At 40.0% G+C, this 17,823-nt stretch overlaps 1 protein-coding gene across 2 annotated transcripts; it reads left to right on the top strand.

The window, feature by feature from the left end:
* The first annotated feature begins 2,573 nt into the window (after positions 1-2,573).
* gpr171 (G protein-coupled receptor 171) lies at positions 2,574-16,113 on the top strand. 2 transcript variants are annotated; one of them, XM_023274443.3, is made up of 5 exons: positions 2,574-2,805; positions 9,238-9,414; positions 12,447-12,653; positions 12,731-12,859; positions 15,258-16,113. In XM_023274443.3, the coding sequence occupies exons 2-5, from the start codon at positions 9,244-9,246 to the stop codon at positions 15,771-15,773; spliced, it is 1,023 nt and encodes a 340-aa protein (XP_023130211.2). In that variant the 5' UTR covers positions 2,574-2,805; positions 9,238-9,243; the 3' UTR covers positions 15,774-16,113. The 2 variants fall into 2 exon arrangements, with proteins under 2 accessions (XP_023130211.2, XP_023130210.2); XM_023274442.3 differs by having other exon boundaries at positions 2,576-2,805; positions 12,444-12,653.
* The last annotated feature ends 1,710 nt before the right edge of the window (positions 16,114-17,823 follow it).

Below are 17,823 nucleotides of genomic sequence, written 5' to 3' on the forward strand. Positions count from 1 at the left end.
GTCTTTCTGGTTGTTTGTTCATCTTGTTGTGTGTTGCTGGTTTTGTCTCTTTGCAGTCTTTAGTTTTGTTTCTTCTTCAAAAGTTAAGGGTCTTTCAGCTCCATTTGCGTCCTGTTGTGTTGTTAGTTTGGTTTCTTTGTGGTCTTTTTGCATCTCTTTGTGGCTCTTTGAATCATCTTTGCATCCGTTTCTATATTTTTATTTTGCATCCCTGCTTAGTTGGTTTCCGCCTATTTTTGGTTAATTTTGAGTCTCTTTCAAAAATTCTATCTCTTTCTGGTCACTTTTTGCGGTAGTTTAACATCTATATGTACTGATTGCGGTAGTTTAAAATCTATACGTACTGATTGCGGTAGTTTTGCGTCTGTATGTACTGATTGCGGTAGTTTTGCGTCTGTATGTACTGATTGCAGTAGTTTTGCGTCTATTTTTGGTCTTTTTGTGCTTTGTTTTCAATATTTCTGTCTCTTTGGTTCTTTTGCATCCCATTGTGTGTCTACTTTTGTTAAATTTGAATCTCTTTCTGGTCCTTTTCTGTCTCTTTGTGGTAGTTTTGTGTCTATTTGTTCTCATTTTGTGCCTCTTTGCAGATATTTAGTGTTTTTATTGGCTGATTGAAGCAGCTCATACAGTAAATCTGTTTAGTGTTTATTAATTAGATGCTTCTTGCTGAGATGCGTGTTGGGAGTTGCAGTCCTCTCCTTCAGTTTTTACATCTTGAGGCTTCTTGTAGCTCATTTTCATCGAAGAACCCGAAACAGGAAGTGGATATTTTCCAACAGGTCGATCATCTTTCGTACTTGTTGCGAGTTTCGGTCCGTCTAATGTGTAAAAGAGCCACAGCTGAGAATCAACAGGACTCTTAACTTCTGACATTTGTGCAGAAGAAAGTCGGAGGTGGGAATCATTTGGACTGGAAACTAGATGTTTAGTTTTGGGTCTTTGTTATTTTTATTTATTCTGAACGTCTTCCTGACACAAACATTCACCAAACAGTGCAACAAACTTCCTGCTGTTTGAATGGTAACGTTGAAAAAAAGATTTTAGAGAAAGATCTGGGTTGTAAGGTCAGAATATTTTGCTGGTTTTAGGTGATTTTTGCTGACATTTAAACCGATGACTGTCTGTGGGTTTGTGGGAAACGTTGTCACAAAAAACAGAAATAAACAGCAGTGTTCTGCGGTTATTAGAGGATGTACGATCGCTATCTGTTCTGTCATTTGTTACTCTGAGAAGAGGAGGGACCTGTTCAAACATTTGGAAGTTGTCTTTAGTCGTAAGTTTTCATCAGATTGTGTTGTTGTTTGTTGTCTTTTAATGCTTTTTTGCACTGGTTTTCTGTGTTTTTGTGCTGATTGTCTGTTTTTTCATCTATTTGTGTCTCTTTTCAAGCATCTTGCATTTATTTGTTAATTTTGTGTCTCTCTTTCCAGTGTTTTGCACTTTGTGGTGTTGTCTGTAGTTGTTGTGTGACTTTGTGTGTTTGTTGCAACCATTTTCAGTTGCTTCTATCTCTTTCTGGTCATTTGTCATCTCATTGTGTTGTTGGATTTCATCATTTTAGGTCTTTTTGTGGTAGTTTTGTGTCTTTTTGTGCGTCTTTTAGATTTGTGTCTCTCATTTTGTGTCTGTGTTTGGTAGTTTTGTGTTAATTGTGTGTTGTATCTCATTCTTGCACTGCACATCTTTGCACTTTTAAACTTTATTTTTATTTTTATTTTTTCTGTTAAAAATTTTGCCACCCTTGTATATATTGTAAATAAAGCTGCTGTAACAATGTAAATTTCCCCTGGAGTGGGGAGAAATAAAGAACTTTATCTTATCTTATCTTATCCCTGTAACTTATCGTAACTTAACCTATCCTAACTTATCTTATCCTAACTTACCATATCTTAACTTATCATATCCTAACTTAGTGTAACTAATCCTAACTTATTTTGTCTTATCATCACTTATCCTAACTTATCTGAACTTAACTGATCTTGTCTTAGCTTATCTTATCGTAATTTATCTTAGCTTATCCTAACTTAACTAATTGCAACTTATCTTATTGTAACTTTTCCTAACTGATCTTGTCTTATTTAAGTTAACCTATCTTATCATAACTTAACTGATCTTGTCTTAACTTATTATATCCTAACTTATTTTATCTTAACTTATCCTTTCTTGTCCTATTACAACTCATTGTAACTTACAACTTATCGTGTCTTATCTTATCCTAACTGTATCTCAGCTTATCGCATCTTATGTTATCTTAACATGTCACGTGTTTACTTATAGCATGCTGTCTGAATATCTTAATACGGTTGTATTTTCACTTGTAACAGAGTATTTGAACTGTGTTAGTACTTCTTCTGAGTACTACTTCTTCCAGTACTGCAAGTAGCCGATGTCAAAGTGTCAGAAGCATTTTGGGAAAAACCAGAAGTCCCTAAATAAATGTGTTGGTGTTTCTTCTGAAGACGGCGATTAATAAATCACTCTGCTGACTCAGTCGCTGGAAATGTCTTTAACGTGTGTGTTGGTGTGTGTGTGTGTGTGTGTGTGTGTGTGTGTTAGTGTGTATATATGTGTGTGTGTTGAAGGGGCGTGGCCTGTGGTTTCTCTCAGCTTCTCGCTGCTATCAGACAGGAAATCACCTTCCAGCCTCAACTACACGATCTACAGCAGCAGACCAAAACCAACGACCAGAAGACCTGAGGAGAACCTGAGGAGAACCTGGAGGTCCTACCGGTTCTACTGCCCTCCTCTGGGATCCAACACCTGGTCTGAGGACCCCTGAGAGGACGCAGCAGCAGGTCACAGGTCAGTGATGATCAGATATGAGCTGAATCAGATTTAATGGGAGCCCAGCTGAGACGTTCTGTAGCTCTGAGACCTGGTTCTGATCAGGTTCATTGATCCTTAGTGATGAATGTGGAGGTGATCGGACACTCAATTGGTGGAAAATAGATCAGTTTGTTCTCGTGGTGGCATCAGAATCTCACACTGGTTTCTACATGTTCCTTTTGTGTCACTTTTTTTAAAAAGTCCTTCTCTTTCTAGTTGTTTTTGTCTTTTTTGTTCATAAAATCTCTCTTTCTGCTCATTCTGCATCTTGTTGTCGTCTCTTTCCGTCTGTGGTTCTTTTGTGTTCATTTTTTGGCTGTTTTCCGTTGGTTTGTGCCTGTTTTGTGGTCACCCTTTATCTTGTGTTGTTGTATCTTGTCGTTTTATGTCTCGCTGCAGTAGTTTTGTGTCTATTTGCTTATTATTTCCTGTCGTCCTGGGACTATTTGTTGTCTTTCTGTGTCTCTTTGCAGTCGGTTTTTTTCATTTTGGGCCTTGTTTTCAAGATTTCTTTCTCTTTCTGGTCATTTTGCATCACGTTGAGTTGTTGTCTGTTGTTTTAAGTCTTTCTCTTCATTTTATGACGCTTTTCAGTTGGTTTTGTCTCTTTGAGGTCATTTTGTGTTTCTATTTTAGTCATTTTTCATCTTGCTCTGTTGTTGTGCCTCGTCGTTTTGTGGCCCTCTGCAGTAGTTTTGCATCTATTTTTGTTAATTTCGTTTCTTCTTCTAAAATTCAGGGTCTTTCTGGTTGTTTGTTCATCTTGTTGTGTGTTGCTGGTTTTGTCTCTTTGCAGTCTTTAGTTTTGTTTCTTCTTCAAAAGTTAAGGGTCTTTCAGCTCCATTTGCGTCCTGTTGTGTTGTTAGTTTGGTTTCTTTGTGGTCTTTTTGCATCTCTTTGTGGCTCTTTGAATCATCTTTGCATCCGTTTCTATATTTTTATTTTGCATCCCTGCTTAGTTGGTTTCCGCCTATTTTTGGTTAATTTTGAGTCTCTTTCAAAAATTCTATCTCTTTCTGGTCACTTTTTGCGGTAGTTTAACATCTATATGTACTGATTGCGGTAGTTTAAAATCTATACGTACGGATTGCGATAGTTTTGCGTCTATACGTACTGATTGCGGTAGTTTTGCGTCTGTATGTACTGATTGCGGTAGTTTTGCGTCTATTTTTGGTCTTTTTGTGCTTTGTTTTCAATATTTCTGTCTCTTTGGTTCTTTTGCATCCCATTGTGTGTCTACTTTTGTTAAATTTGAATCTCTTTCTGGTCCTTTTCTGTCTCTTTGTGGTAGTTTTGTGTCTATTTGTTCTCATTTTGTGCCTCTTTGCAGATATTTAGTGTTTTTATTGGCTGATTGAAGCAGCTGATACAGTAAATCTGTTTAGTGTTTATTAATTAGATGCTTCTTGCTGAGATGCGTGTTGGGAGTTGCAGTCCTCTCCTTCAGTTTTTACATCTTGAGGCTTCTTGTAGCTCATTTTCATCGAAGAACCCGAAACAGGAAGTGGATATTTTCCAACAGGTCGATCATCTTTCGTACTTGTTGCGAGTTTCGGTCCGTCTAATGTGTAAAAGAGCCACAGCTGAGAATCAACAGGACTCTTAACTTCTGACATTTGTGCAGAAGAAAGTCGGAGGTGGGAATCATTTGGACTGGAAACTAGATGTTTAGTTTTGGGTCTTTGTTATTTTTATTTATTCTGAACGTCTTCCTGACACAAACATTCACCAAACAGTGCAACAAACTTCCTGCTGTTTGAATGGTAACGTTGAAAAAAAGATTTTAGAGAAAGATCTGGGTTGTAAGGTCAGAATATTTTGCTGGTTTTAGGTGATTTTTGCTGACATTTAAACCGATGACTGTCTGTGGGTTTGTGGGAAACGTTGTCACAAAAAACAGAAATAAACAGCAGTGTTCTGCGGTTATTAGAGGATGTACGATCGCTATCTGTTCTGTCATTTGTTACTCTGAGAAGAGGAGGGACCTGTTCAAACATTTGGAAGTTGTCTTTAGTCGTAAGTTTTCATCAGATTGTGTTGTTGTTTGTTGTCTTTTAATGCTTTTTTGCACCGGTTTTCTGTGTTTTTGTGCTGATTGTCTGTTTTTTCATCTATTTGTGTCTCTTTTCAAGCATCTTGCATTTATTTGTTAATTTTGTGTCTCTCTTTCCAGTGTTTTGCACTTTGTGGTCTTGTCTGTAGTTGTTGTGTGACTTTGTGTGTTTGTTGCAACCATTTTCAGTTGCTTCTATCTCTTTCTGGTCATTTGTCATCTCATTGTGTTGTTGGATTTCATCATTTTAGGTCTTTTTGTGGTAGTTTTGTGTCTTTTTGTGCATCTTTTAGATTTGTGTCTCTCATTTTGTGTCTGTGATTGGTAGTTTTGTGTTAATTGTGTGTTGTATCTCATAATCTTATGTCTTTGCAGTTGTTTTGTGTATTTATTTTGTCTCTTTTTCAACAGTTACTCATCTTTCAGGTAGATTTTTCATCTCATTGTGTTGTTGGATTTCATCTTTTTCAAGTCTCTGTTTGGCAGTTTGTGTGTCTTCGTATTAATTTTGTGTCATTCTGTGTCTTTGTGGTGGTTTTATGTATACGTTTTCTTTTCTTTTCAAACGTTTCTGCTGTATGTGGTTGTTTTTCCATCTTGTTGTATTATTGTATGTCATCATTTAGACCCTCTGCAGTTGTTTTGTGTCTTTCTTTTGTCTCTTTTCCAACAGTTACACATCTTTCTGGACATTTTTAATGTCATTGTGTTGTTGTACTTCGTCATTTTAAGTGTCTCTGCAGTTGTTTTGTGTCTATTTGTGTTAATTTTGTGTCATTGCAGTGGTTTTACATCTTTGTTTTGTTCTTTTTTCCAAACATTTCTGCTGTTTCTGGTGGTTTTTCATCTTGTGGTGGTGTTGGATTTCGTCTTTTCAAGTCTCTTTGTGGTAGTTTTGTGTTCATTTGTGGGTCGTTGCAGGTGCTTTAGACCTGTGTCTCTAATTTTGTGTCTGTATTTGGTGGTTTTGTGTTAAATTTGCGTTGTATCTCATTATTTTATGTATTTGTTTTGTTAATTTTCCAAACATTTCTGCTGTTCCTGGTTGTTTTTCATTAGGTTGTATCGTTGTATGTCGTCATTAAACCCTCAGCAGCTGTTTTGTGTCTTCATTTTGTGTCTTTGTCAACACTTTCTGCTTTCTGCTCATGTTTCATCTTGTTGTGTTGTTGTATCTCAGTGTTACGTGTCTTTGCTCTAGCTCTGTGACTATTAGTGCCGACTGCATGCCTTTGTGGTATTTTTGTGTTTATTCAGACATTTCGTATCCGTGCTCATTTAGCACATCTGTGGTTGATTTGTGGGTCGTCGTGTTCGATTCGTGTCTCTGGTTCTTTTTCTGTCTTCGCATTTGTTTTGTTTTATGTCTCTTTCTGGTCCTTCAGTGTTTTCTCAGCTGTTTAGTTTGCATTTTGTGTCCTTTTTTCAAAAGTTCTATCTCTTGCTGGTCCTTTAATATCTCTGCAGTAGTCTTTTTTGTGGTAAATTTGCATGTCGTTTTAATTGGTGTGCATCTGTTTGTAGTCTCTGCATCTCTTTTTCAAATATTTTGCTTTTTTTGTTTATTTTTGCTTCTTTCTGGTCGTTTTGTGTCTTTTTATGCTCATTTTTTATTGTACCTCGTCATTTGATGCCTATTTGTGGTAGTTTTCTGTCCTTCTGGGGTCATATTGAGTCTCTTTCTGGCTTTCTTTTTGCATCTATCTGTGGTCCTTTTGCCTTTTTTTAAAGTTTTGCACCTCGCCGGGTGTCATCATTTTGTCTCTTTTCCATTCATTTTGTTACTTTGTGTTTATTCTGTATTGTTTTTGGTTGTCCCTGTGTCTTTCCAGTAGTTCTGCATCTCTTTTTGATAATTTTGCATCTTCCTGGTCAGTTTCACCACAGTGTGTCTTATACATATATGTCTCTCACATTGTTTTATGTCTTTTTGCATTAGTTTTTTATGTGTTTGTGTTAATTTTTTTATCTTTTTCTGGTCATTTTGTGTCTTTTTATGCTCATTTTGAATTATATCTCACCATCTTATGTCTCTTTGTGGTGGTTTTCTGTCTTTTTGGGGTTACTTTGCATCTCTTTCTGGCTCTTTTTTTGCATCTATCTGTGATCCTTTTGTCTTTTTTTTTTAAAAAAGATTTGCATCTCACTATGCGTTGTAATCTGTCTCTTTGCAGTTAATTCTGCATGTTTTTGGCTGCTTCTGTGTCTTTCTGGTCATTTTGCATCCATTTTGTTATTTTTTTTGCATTTACTCTGCATTGTTTTTTGCTGTTTCTGTGTCTTTCCAGTAGTTTTGTGTCTTTTTGCATATATGTTTTTAATATTTTGTTCATTTTATATCTATTTGTGGTTGTTTTCTCTCATTTTGCATCTCTTTCTGGCTCTTTTGCATATATATGTGGTCCTTCCTTCCCTTGTCTTTGAATTTTGCATTTCATTGTGTATCATCATTTTGTCTCTTTTGCAGTTTTTTTACTTTTTTGTGTTTACTCTGCATTGTTTTGGGTTGTCTTTCTAGTTGTTTTGCATCCATTTTTGTTAATTTTGCATCTTTTTCTGGTCAGTTGCATCCATTGTTGTTCATTTTGTGCCTCCTTCTGGTTGTTTTTTGTCTCTTTGTGTCAGTACAAACAGTATCAGTGTTCTGTGATCATCTCGGTGCAGATGTATGTTATCTTTATTTTCCAGAGAAGAGATGTTCGTTGTCGACAGTGAATCTGTTTTAATTGTTTGTGCCGATGTGAACTCGAGCTGCTCAGTCTGAATCTGACAAGAGGGAGAAAGTTTCCAGATTTAGTTTCCTGCTGCAGACGGTTTATGTGCGACCACAGAGTTGACATGACATCCTGCTCATTCACCGTCTGACACGTCCTCGGCTTGAAATGTGTGTTTTTCTGACATTATACAAAAATACAGACACCGCAAATACAAAAAGAGAGCTTCAATGACCGAACAGACATATTTATAAACCTGTAACCAGTCGATGACGCTGAAGATTCGTCAGGTTTTACTGTAGATGTCGTTTCTCTGCAGGTTGTCAGGGTGTTTTTTAGTGTATTTGATGAATATTTTGCAGTTATTCACGTGTTCAGACACATAAACAGGTCATTTTTAATGAGGCCAACAGGAAAACATTCAACTGTGAGTCACAAAAACCTCAAATAATGAAGTTCTCAAAACTCGGCGTACTAGAAAGTTTGCAGCTACTCTTAAATGCGTTTTGACAAGTCAAGTTTTCAACATTATTCCACATATTTTTCCTATTTTTTCACAAAGTTATACAAAAAATACATCAAAATACAGTAAAAAGGGCGAAAATGTAAATAATATCCACGCTAGTTATATATATTTTGACATTTCTTGGCTATAAATTTACTGAATTTTATCATAATTTATGAAATGCTCCCCAGTTTTTTGGTATTTTACAGATACTTTCTCTTATTTTAATGAGAAATCTCTATTCTTAGAGCTAAAAAAATGAAAAATGCTTTAATGATTAATTTAAAAGCACAATAAGCTTTTTGTGTTAAAATATTAATTATCAGAGGACTGAGCTGCTGTTTCCTGTTCTGCAGAAACCCGATTTAGAAGATAAAAGGAAGTAAAAACAATAGATAACTTTTGACTAAAACACGACTTCTTATTAATACTTCTCTGATTTCAAGCTGATATTTTGCATTTTATTTGTGAACACAAACCTGAGACCTAAATTATTATTTTAGATTTATGGATTTTCACTTTATATGGCATCTTGGCATCCTCGTCAGTTTATAGAAATTCACTAGGTTCAGTGAGGAAATAACTGACGTAGGATTTAGAAAATGAAGAACAGGAATGAATTAAAGGTGACACAAAGGAATAAACTAATGTTATTGGTGATTAAAAACATGAGAATATGTCGATCATTTTTAATATCAGAGCTTCTCAGAGTGAATTATCATGAAGAATATCAAAGAGTAAACACATTTTACAGGTTTGAGGAGTAAAAGGTGAATATTTCTGTCATTTATTGATTAAAATGAAAGAAAAAGCCTCTAAATTTGGATGTGTTCAAAAGATTGCTGCAGTGTTTAGTGCACATGTTCTGGTAAAATGAGACTCACCTGAGACAAGAAGTGACAGAAAACATAGCTGAATCCTGATTGGTGCAGAAACGTGTGACTTCACGCCGTTCCAGTGAGGCTCCGCCCACTTCTAGAAGAAATAAAAACATGTAACTGAGAGAAGTTGCTCTGATCTGAGATAGATCCACCTGCAGCTCGTCTGGTTTCACTTCCCTCATCCTTGATTCTTCTTCACTGAATCTGGTTTCATGCAAATTCTCAATTCAAACAGGAGCGTCTTTTGTTTTCCAGTTTCCCATGATGCCGTATTCCTCCAACACCAGTGCTGCAGGAGCCGAGGGGGCGGAGCAATGCATCATCAACGACCAGATGGGCCCCTTCATCGTCCTCTACATCCTCGTCTTCATCACCGGTCTGCCTGGAAACCTGCTGTCACTGTGGGCCTTCATCAGCAGCCCCACGGAGAAGGTAAACACCTGAAATCCAACATCAGTCTAATAGAAAGCTGACTCACGTTGACAAGAAAGACTCTTTAAAATATCTTCTAAAGTGACTCAACGTTGATGAACAATAAAAGTGTTTATGGTCACTGTAGTCACTAGCATTTCTATGCTAGTTAGCAGCATTCAAAGTCACTAGAATACTAGTCACTAGTATTCCTAGGCTAGTCCCTAGCATACCTATACAATTCACTTGTATTCCTACGCTAGCCACTGACATTCTAGCAATTAGCATTTTAGTCCGTAGCATTTCTACACTAGGCACTTGCAATGCTGTGATGCTAGTCTCTAGCATTTCTCTGCTAGTTATTAGCATTCAAAGTCACTAGAATTCTAGTAACTCGCATTTCTATACTAATCATCCATGTTACTGCATTAAGCATTAGCATTCCTCTGCTAGTTAGACATTCCCAGGCTAGTCATTAGCGTTCTTACATTAGTCACTAGCATTCCTGCGCAGCAGCCGGAGCTGTCATTGGCAGGGCAGCTCAAATGAAATTTTGTTGTATATGAAAGTGTGCAATGACCAATAAAGATTGATTGATTGATAGTCTAGTCTTTAGCGTTTTTACACTGGCATTCCTAGGCTAGTCATTAGCATTCCTATGCTAGTCACTAGCATTCCTAGGGTAGTCAGCATTCTTAGACTAGTCACTAGCATTCCTACACTAGTTACTGACATTCCGAGGCTAGCTGTTAGCATTTCTAGGCTAGTGAATAGCATTCCTACACTAGTCACTAGCATTCCAAGGCTAGTCACTAGCATTCCTAGGCTAGTCTTTAGCATTCCAAGGCTAGTCATTAGCATTCTGACACTAGTCACTAGCATTTCAGCCACTAGCATTCTAGTCACTAGCATTCCTACACTAGACACTTGCAATAATACATTGGTGAGTCACATTTCTATAGTTGTGTCTAGCATTTCTATGCTAGTTACCAACATTCAAAGTCACTAGAATTCTAGTCACTAGCATTTCTACACTAGTCATCCATGTTACTGCATCATTCACTAGCATACCCATTGTCACTAGCACTGTTTGACCAGTCACTAGTATTCATACTCTGGTCATCCATATTACTAGTCTGTTTCACTTTGACAAGAAAGAGTCTTTAACATTTCTTTTAAACTGACTGAATGTTGAAAAGCAATAAAAGGGGAAACTTCCAGCAGTGTTTATAGTCACTGCAGGACTTCATGATAGAAACTGAGAGGAGACGGATGACGTGAGGTGACGCATGAACAGAGGAAACCGGAGGTGGAACAGTCTGTGGTCAGCTGTGAGTCATGTAAGGTGGCACAAAAAGACAACGTTGGTTTAAGGTGACAACAGAAGAAGAAGAAGAAGAGGTGATGTTAGCTGAAGTCAGGGATGTTTCTGTGTTTTTTCTCTCACCCTGTGACTCAGTGTTGTGAATTCTCAGAATCAGCTGTCAGCATTAATCCTGGTTCAGGTCTCCACGTAGACGATCTGATGAGATTCAGCTTTAATGCATTAAACTGCATTTTAATTAAAGGTTGAGGATAACTGGGGAAGCTTCTGTTACTGCAAATAGCAAAGGATGTAAAAAATGACCTGATTTCCAAAAGTAATGACATTTAAGACAACACGGCAGCTCAGAGTCTTTCAGTTCTGTCTTTTCCCAAAGCATAATGGTTCCACCGCCGTGCTTGAAGCCATAAAGTTCTGTTTTAACTTCATTGGTGCACACGACCTGTTTCCAAACATCAGGTTTCTTTAGATGTTCATTCATCAAACTTCTGACACGGACTTTGTTGAGGAGAATTTCTAGGCTGGCACACAACTAGCACCCCAACGCTAGTCACTAATATCCTAGTCACTCACATTCCTACATTCCCACACTAAAAACGCATAAATACTGGTAGTCTCTAGGATTTAGCCACCCGCATTCTAGTCACTTACACTGTTATACTATCAACTAGCAGTCCCAGGCTAGCCTTTAGCTTTCTTACACTAGTGACTAGCATTTGCGTCGTAGTCACAGGCCCTCCTATTCTAGCCACTAGCATTTTGGCCACTAGCATTCCTACACTAGACACTCACAATAATATAGTGATGACTCACATTTCTATAGTAGTCTTTAACATTTTAGACTAGTTAGCAGCATTCAAAGTCATTAGAATTCTAGTCACTAGCATTTCTACACTAGTCGTCCATGTTACTGCATTATTCATTAGCATACCCATCATCGCTAGCACTGTTAGACCAGTCACTATTACATTGGTCATCTATGTTACTGCACCAGGCATTAGCATTCCTAGGCTAGTAGTTAGCATTCCCACAATAATGACTAACACTCCTACTTTAATCACTAGCATTCTACACAATAACTTTATTAATCCCCAAAGGGAAATTCAATTGTCTGTCTATTATAGTCACTAAAATGCTAGGCTAGTCACTAGCACTCCTCCTTTTTCACGAGTATTCTGTTCACTCACACTCCTGCATTCCCACACTAAAAACTTGTATTAATACTGGTAGTTACTAGCATTTATACATTAGCCGTTAGCATTCTAGTCACTAGCATTGTTATACTATGTGTTGCTTTGTTCATCCCTAGCATTCCTACACAATTCATGAGCACTCCTACGCTAGTCACTAGCATATCTACACTAGACACACAATAATGCTGCAGTGAATCACATTTCTATAGTCGTCTCTAGCATTTCTATGCTAGTTAGCAGCATTCAAAGTCACTAGACTTCGCCTCACTAGCATTTCTACACTAGTCATCCATGTTACTGCAGTAGGCATTAGCATTGCTACGCTAGTCACTAGCATTCCGACACTAGTCACTAGCATTCTTACACTAGCATTTTGGGATAAAACAGTGCAGTAGGTTATCAAATTTATTTCATAATATTTTTAAGTTAGCATTTTTTATTTCTTAATGACAAACTACCAGTACTGTTAACATATAGGTTGTTTGTTGATGGAGATCTTTGTGTTTTTCGTGTGTCTGGTTGTGGTTGTGCAGCAGCAGAGCAGCAGAATCTACCTGGTCAACCTGTTGGCTGCCAACCTGTTGCTGCTGCTCGCTCTGCCCTTTAAAATCCTGATGGACATCGGAGCGGCACCGTGGAACCTCATGGTGTTCCACTGCCAGGCCAGCGCCGTCACCATCTACATCAGCCTGTACGCCTCAATTGCCTTCCTCGCCTTCATCATCACCGACCGCTACATGCAGGTATGGCGGGAGGTCGTCTCGTAAACACATTGGATGCCATCCGGTGTTGGTTGGTCTGATGGTTTGTTCTCCGGCAGGACTGTCCGTCTCTGCGATCTCTGCGGCTGCATGAAGTCGGTTTCGCCCGTCTGCTGTCGGTGGTCGTCTGGCTGCTGCTGCTGCTCATCATGGTGCCCAACATGGCTCTGCCCACCAAGCGTGTCCAGGTACTGAAAGAAACACCGTCTGCTGCGATGGTGGACCAAACTACTAAACCACAAACCACCAAACACCAACCATAAACCCCCTAACACCAACCACCCAACCACAAACGACAAACACCAACTACCAAACCACAAACCACCAAACACCCAACCATAAACCACCAAACACCAACCACCCAACCATAAACCACCCAACCATAAACCACCAAACACCAACCACCCAACCATAAACCACCAAACACCCAACCATAAACCACCCAACACCAACCACCCAACCATAAACCACCCAACACCAACCCCCCAACACCAACCACCCAACCACAAATCCTCCAACACCAACCACCCAACCACAAACCACCCAACACCAACCACCCAACCATAAACCCCCAACACCAACCACCAAACACCAACCACCCATTACCAACCACCCAACCATAAACCAACCATAAACCACCCAACCATAAACCCCCCAACACCAACACCAATCAGCCAACCATAAACCACCAATCAGTCAACCATAAACCACCAAACACCAACCACCCAACCAAAAATCACCAAACCATAAACCTCATCCACAAACCACCAATCACAAACCACCAATCATAAACCACCCAACCATAAACCCCAAACACAAACCACCAAACATCATTAGACCATCGTGGAGTCTTTACTGGTTTGGTTTACTAACCCAATCCTAAAGAGGCAGTAGGGCCACTAGAAGGATGCTGTTTTATGAGGGTTTGTGGGGCCTTTGTTTGGTTGTGATTCTGTCTAAGTTGGTGCAGACCATATGTGTTTAGGACTGAAGGTTTAAGGTGGTTTTAGGAACACTACAGAGACTAAAAATGTCTTTGATGCAGCCTAAAACATCATAAGGCTAGCTACTGCAGAGAGGGTGAAGGCTGGCTGCTGCAAAAATGGTGGAGGCTAGCTGCTGCAGGGCTGATGGAGGCTGGCTGCTGCAGAGGTGGTGGAGGCTGGCTGCTGCAAAAATGGTGGAGGCTAGCTGCTGCAGAGCTGATGGAGGCTGGCTGCTGCAGAGATGGTGGAGGCTAGCTGCTGCAGGGCTGATGGAGGCTAGCTGCTGCTGGGATGGTGGAAGCTAGCTGCTGCAGAAATGGTGGTGGCTAGCTGCTGCAGGGCTGATGGAGGCTGGCTGCTGCAGTGATGGTGAAGGCTAGCTGCTGCTGGGATGGTGGAGGCTGGCTGCTGCAAAAATGGTGGAGGCTAGCTGCTGCAGGGATTATGGAGGCTAGCTGCTGCTGGGATGGTAGAGGCTAGCTGCTGCAGAAATGGTGGAGGCTAGCTGCTGGAGGGCTGGTGGAGGCTAGCTGCTGCTGGGATTATGGAGGCTAGCTGCTGCTGGGATGGTAGAAGCTAGCTGCTGCAGAAGTGGTGGAGGCTAGCTGCTGCAGAAATGGTGGAGGCTAGCTGCTGCTGGGATGGTAGAGGCTAGCTGCAGGAGAGATGGTGGACGCTAGCTGCTGCATAGATGGTGGAGACTAGCGGCTGCAGTGCTGGTGGAGGCTAGCTGCTGCAAGGATGTGGAGGCTAGCTGCTGCATAGATGGTGGAGGCTAGCTGCTGCATAGATGGTGGAGGCTAGCTGCTGCTGGGATGGTGGAGGCTAGCTGCTGCTCCAGAAGGCTCTAGGCTTCAAACAGACCATAGACAAACTAGGCATCAAGTAATCCTGGAGGAGGCTAGTTGCTGCAGGGCTGATTAGGGTTTACTGCTGCAGGGCTGGGAGTTCTGCTGCTGCCCCATAAACGGTCTAGGCTTCAAACGGTCCAGAGGCAAACCACGCCTCAAGCAGTGATTAGGCTTAGAACAGTCCAGAGAGTAACCAGGACTCAAACAATCCTTTGGCCTCAACCAGTCCAAATGCAAGCAAGGCCTCAAACAAACAATCCTTAGGCAGAAGCTAATGCTAGAGTATAAGACATAATCTTCTGATATGTCAGAGTGGAAAACATAAGAACCTCTTACAGAGCATCCCAATTTCAAGTTTTACGTAAAATATGTGACATACAATGACATAAGACAAGAAAGTTTTAGGCTTCACAAACAAGGAGTTGACTTGGCTGCCATCTTGGATTTTGTTGTCTGAAATGTTTCAGTAACTTTATATCAGAAACAGTGGACATTAACCAATTTCAGCTTGTTAAATGTAAATATTCTCTGGTTTCTTTTTTCTATGACAGTAAAACCAGTATGTTTGGACAAAACATTTGTCATCTTCGACTTTGGAAAACAGTGATTAGTCAGTGACTTTGTAAATTTACTACTCTTACTTTGTGACTTTGAGACTCAGTAACTCCTAGATTCAGTTAATTTGTGACTTAGTTATTCTGACTTTGAGACTGTGACTCAGTTACTCAGATGTCCGTCTATCCGTCCAGGTGCAGCAGCATCTCAAGTGTTCGTCCCTGAAAACGGACCTTGGCCTACACTGGCATGCCCTGACCGTCTTCCTCTGCACGGCGTTGTTCCTGAACGCCTCGGCCGCCGTCCTCGTCTCCAGCGGTCTCACTCTCAAACGTCTCCTGCGAAGCCGGTGTGACCCCAAGTTGTGGTCGGACGCCCGGCAGGCGGCAGCGAGTGTGACGGCGGTGGCGGCGGCCTACGTCCTGAGCTTCGTGCCGTACCACGTGGTTCGAACTCCGTACACTCTGGCCCAGACTAAAGTGATCAATGACTGCAGCACCGAGAGGCAGCTGTTCCTGGGGAAGGAGGCCACGCTGCTACTGAGCGTGCTCCACATCTGCTTCGACCCCATGCTCTTCTTCTGCCTCTGCTCGCCGTTCAGACGGACGGCGAGGAAGATGATGTCCTACTGCCGACGGCCGACGGACTGCAATGAAGAGAAGGAAACCGTCCAGCCAACGACCTCGGCCCTGCAGGAAGCTGCCGTCTGACCACAGAACTACAACTCCAACACTCCTCAGGGGTTTAGCCTAGCTTAGCACAAACACTGGAAGCAAATGGAAACCGTTAGCATAAAAACACACTTTGCAACAACTACAAACATGGACAACTGTTGTGATTACAGACTTCCTCCTCCTCACAGGTTCTAACTGATAAGGTTAAATGTTCGTTTATGTAACAAAAGGCAATATAATAAAAACACCTGTGCTGAACTGCAGGCAGTGTTTCCACAGAGCAGAAAGGAGGCGACTGTGCAAACATTAAGAATAGAAATAGATATCTGTATTAGCTTGTTTTTTTTTGAAACTGAATAAATTCAACTTTCTTGTTTGTTTTTTTTCCTGCTTTCTCTCACAACAGCTGTATCATTCTGCACATTTCTCTTTCCTTCTTCATGTTATTCTGTTTCCACGGAGCTGCAGGACTTTAGATTAAAGGGAAAAATGAACCACAGTGAAGAAAAATGAGACAAAACACCCAGGAACTGCTTGGAGTTTAGAAGATTAGTTGTTTTGTGTTGAAACCAGCAGAGGGCAGCAGTGAATCACTGTTCTCTATTTTATTATGGAACCTTATTTCTTCACACATACTGTAAATATCTGCATTGTAGATATACCCTAAGAGAAAAGCTTCTACTAAATCTGATCTTTGCCTTTTTAGAGCCCTGATTCTGCACATTTACAGACTTAGGACACAAAGGAGAGGAAACCTTCGACTCTGCAGAGGATGATTTCTCTAAAAAATGTTGTTCTGCTCCTTTAATGATTCCTCATGAAGCAGCTTTAATCTGAAACCTGCAAACGGTTCCTCATGTTCTCCTGACGGGTTCTGATACTTGTGCATCAGAAACATGTGGCCTGCTCTTGCTGTGTCCTTCTTGTTGTCATAAAACGCTCAGCTCTAAAATTAGAGCCTGAAGACTCTGATATGAGCTCAGTTCCCAGATATGGACGTAAAAAACCACACAGTCAGCTGGTTTTAGAGCTAAAAAACTGTGTTTGAAGGCTCTCAGCTGAACTGACTCATAGAAACTTATAGGTAAAACCTTATTCTGAAGGAATATTCGTAATATTCTAAAGGTTTTCAGACAGGTTTGTTTATATATCATTTACAGTCTGATTTATACAACGTTTTTTGTACTAAAAACATTCTGAAATGCACAAAACGAGATGGAAAATGTCCAAAATTGTACATAAAAACCTTAAACAGACACAAAATGTCCAAACTGGGACACAAAGTGACCAAAATTTTTAGTAAGAACAACCTTAAAGACATAAAGTGACCAAAATAAGCCACAAAATAACCAGAATGAACAACAAAATGATTGAAATGAGCCAAGAAAAGGCCAAAATCAGCCACAAAATATACAAAATGGTACAAAATATAAGTCAAAGAGATGCAAAATGATAATATTTTTTCAATCGACAACCTTAAAGACACAAATTGACCAAGTGTCAGTGAGTCAGTGCTGTGAAAATCTTAAATCTAAGTCAGTCTGTGGTCTGATATCTGGAGCTGAGCTGCAGCTCGTTGTCTGGACTTCTGTCTTACCTGGATGCTTCCTAACTGGCTGAGGAGGATTCATCTTTCTGTCTGAGTCTTTGCGCAGGATGTTCTCCAAAGTTTCACTCGTCTCTTGAATATCTCCAAGGTTTGTGTGTTCCACTGAGTTTCTCACAAACCGGTTTAAGGTTTTTCTTCAGAATATGGAATGTGTCAACAGTTGTTGGAGTTCTTCTCGTGATGACCAATATGCAACAACAAATGAACCATGACACAGAAATTGACCAATATGAGACAAAAAATGAATACTGAGACCTACATAAATGGTGAAAAATATGACTGCAGAATATAGGACTGTAGGACTATTGATAAGGATAGAACTGTAACCATGGTGACAGCTGCAGCCTCAGAATGGTTAGGAAAATATAAAAATTAAAAATGAGATGAGAACGCCACTGCCAGCAATTTTTATGCTAAGCTAGGCTAACTTCGACCACAGCTGTGTGACTGTTCCTTTAAACCATGTCAGTGGTGCTT

This window comes from Amphiprion ocellaris, chromosome 7, assembly GCF_022539595.1.
Source record: "Amphiprion ocellaris isolate individual 3 ecotype Okinawa chromosome 7, ASM2253959v1, whole genome shotgun sequence".
Classification (NCBI taxonomy): Eukaryota; Metazoa; Chordata; class Actinopteri; family Pomacentridae; genus Amphiprion; species Amphiprion ocellaris.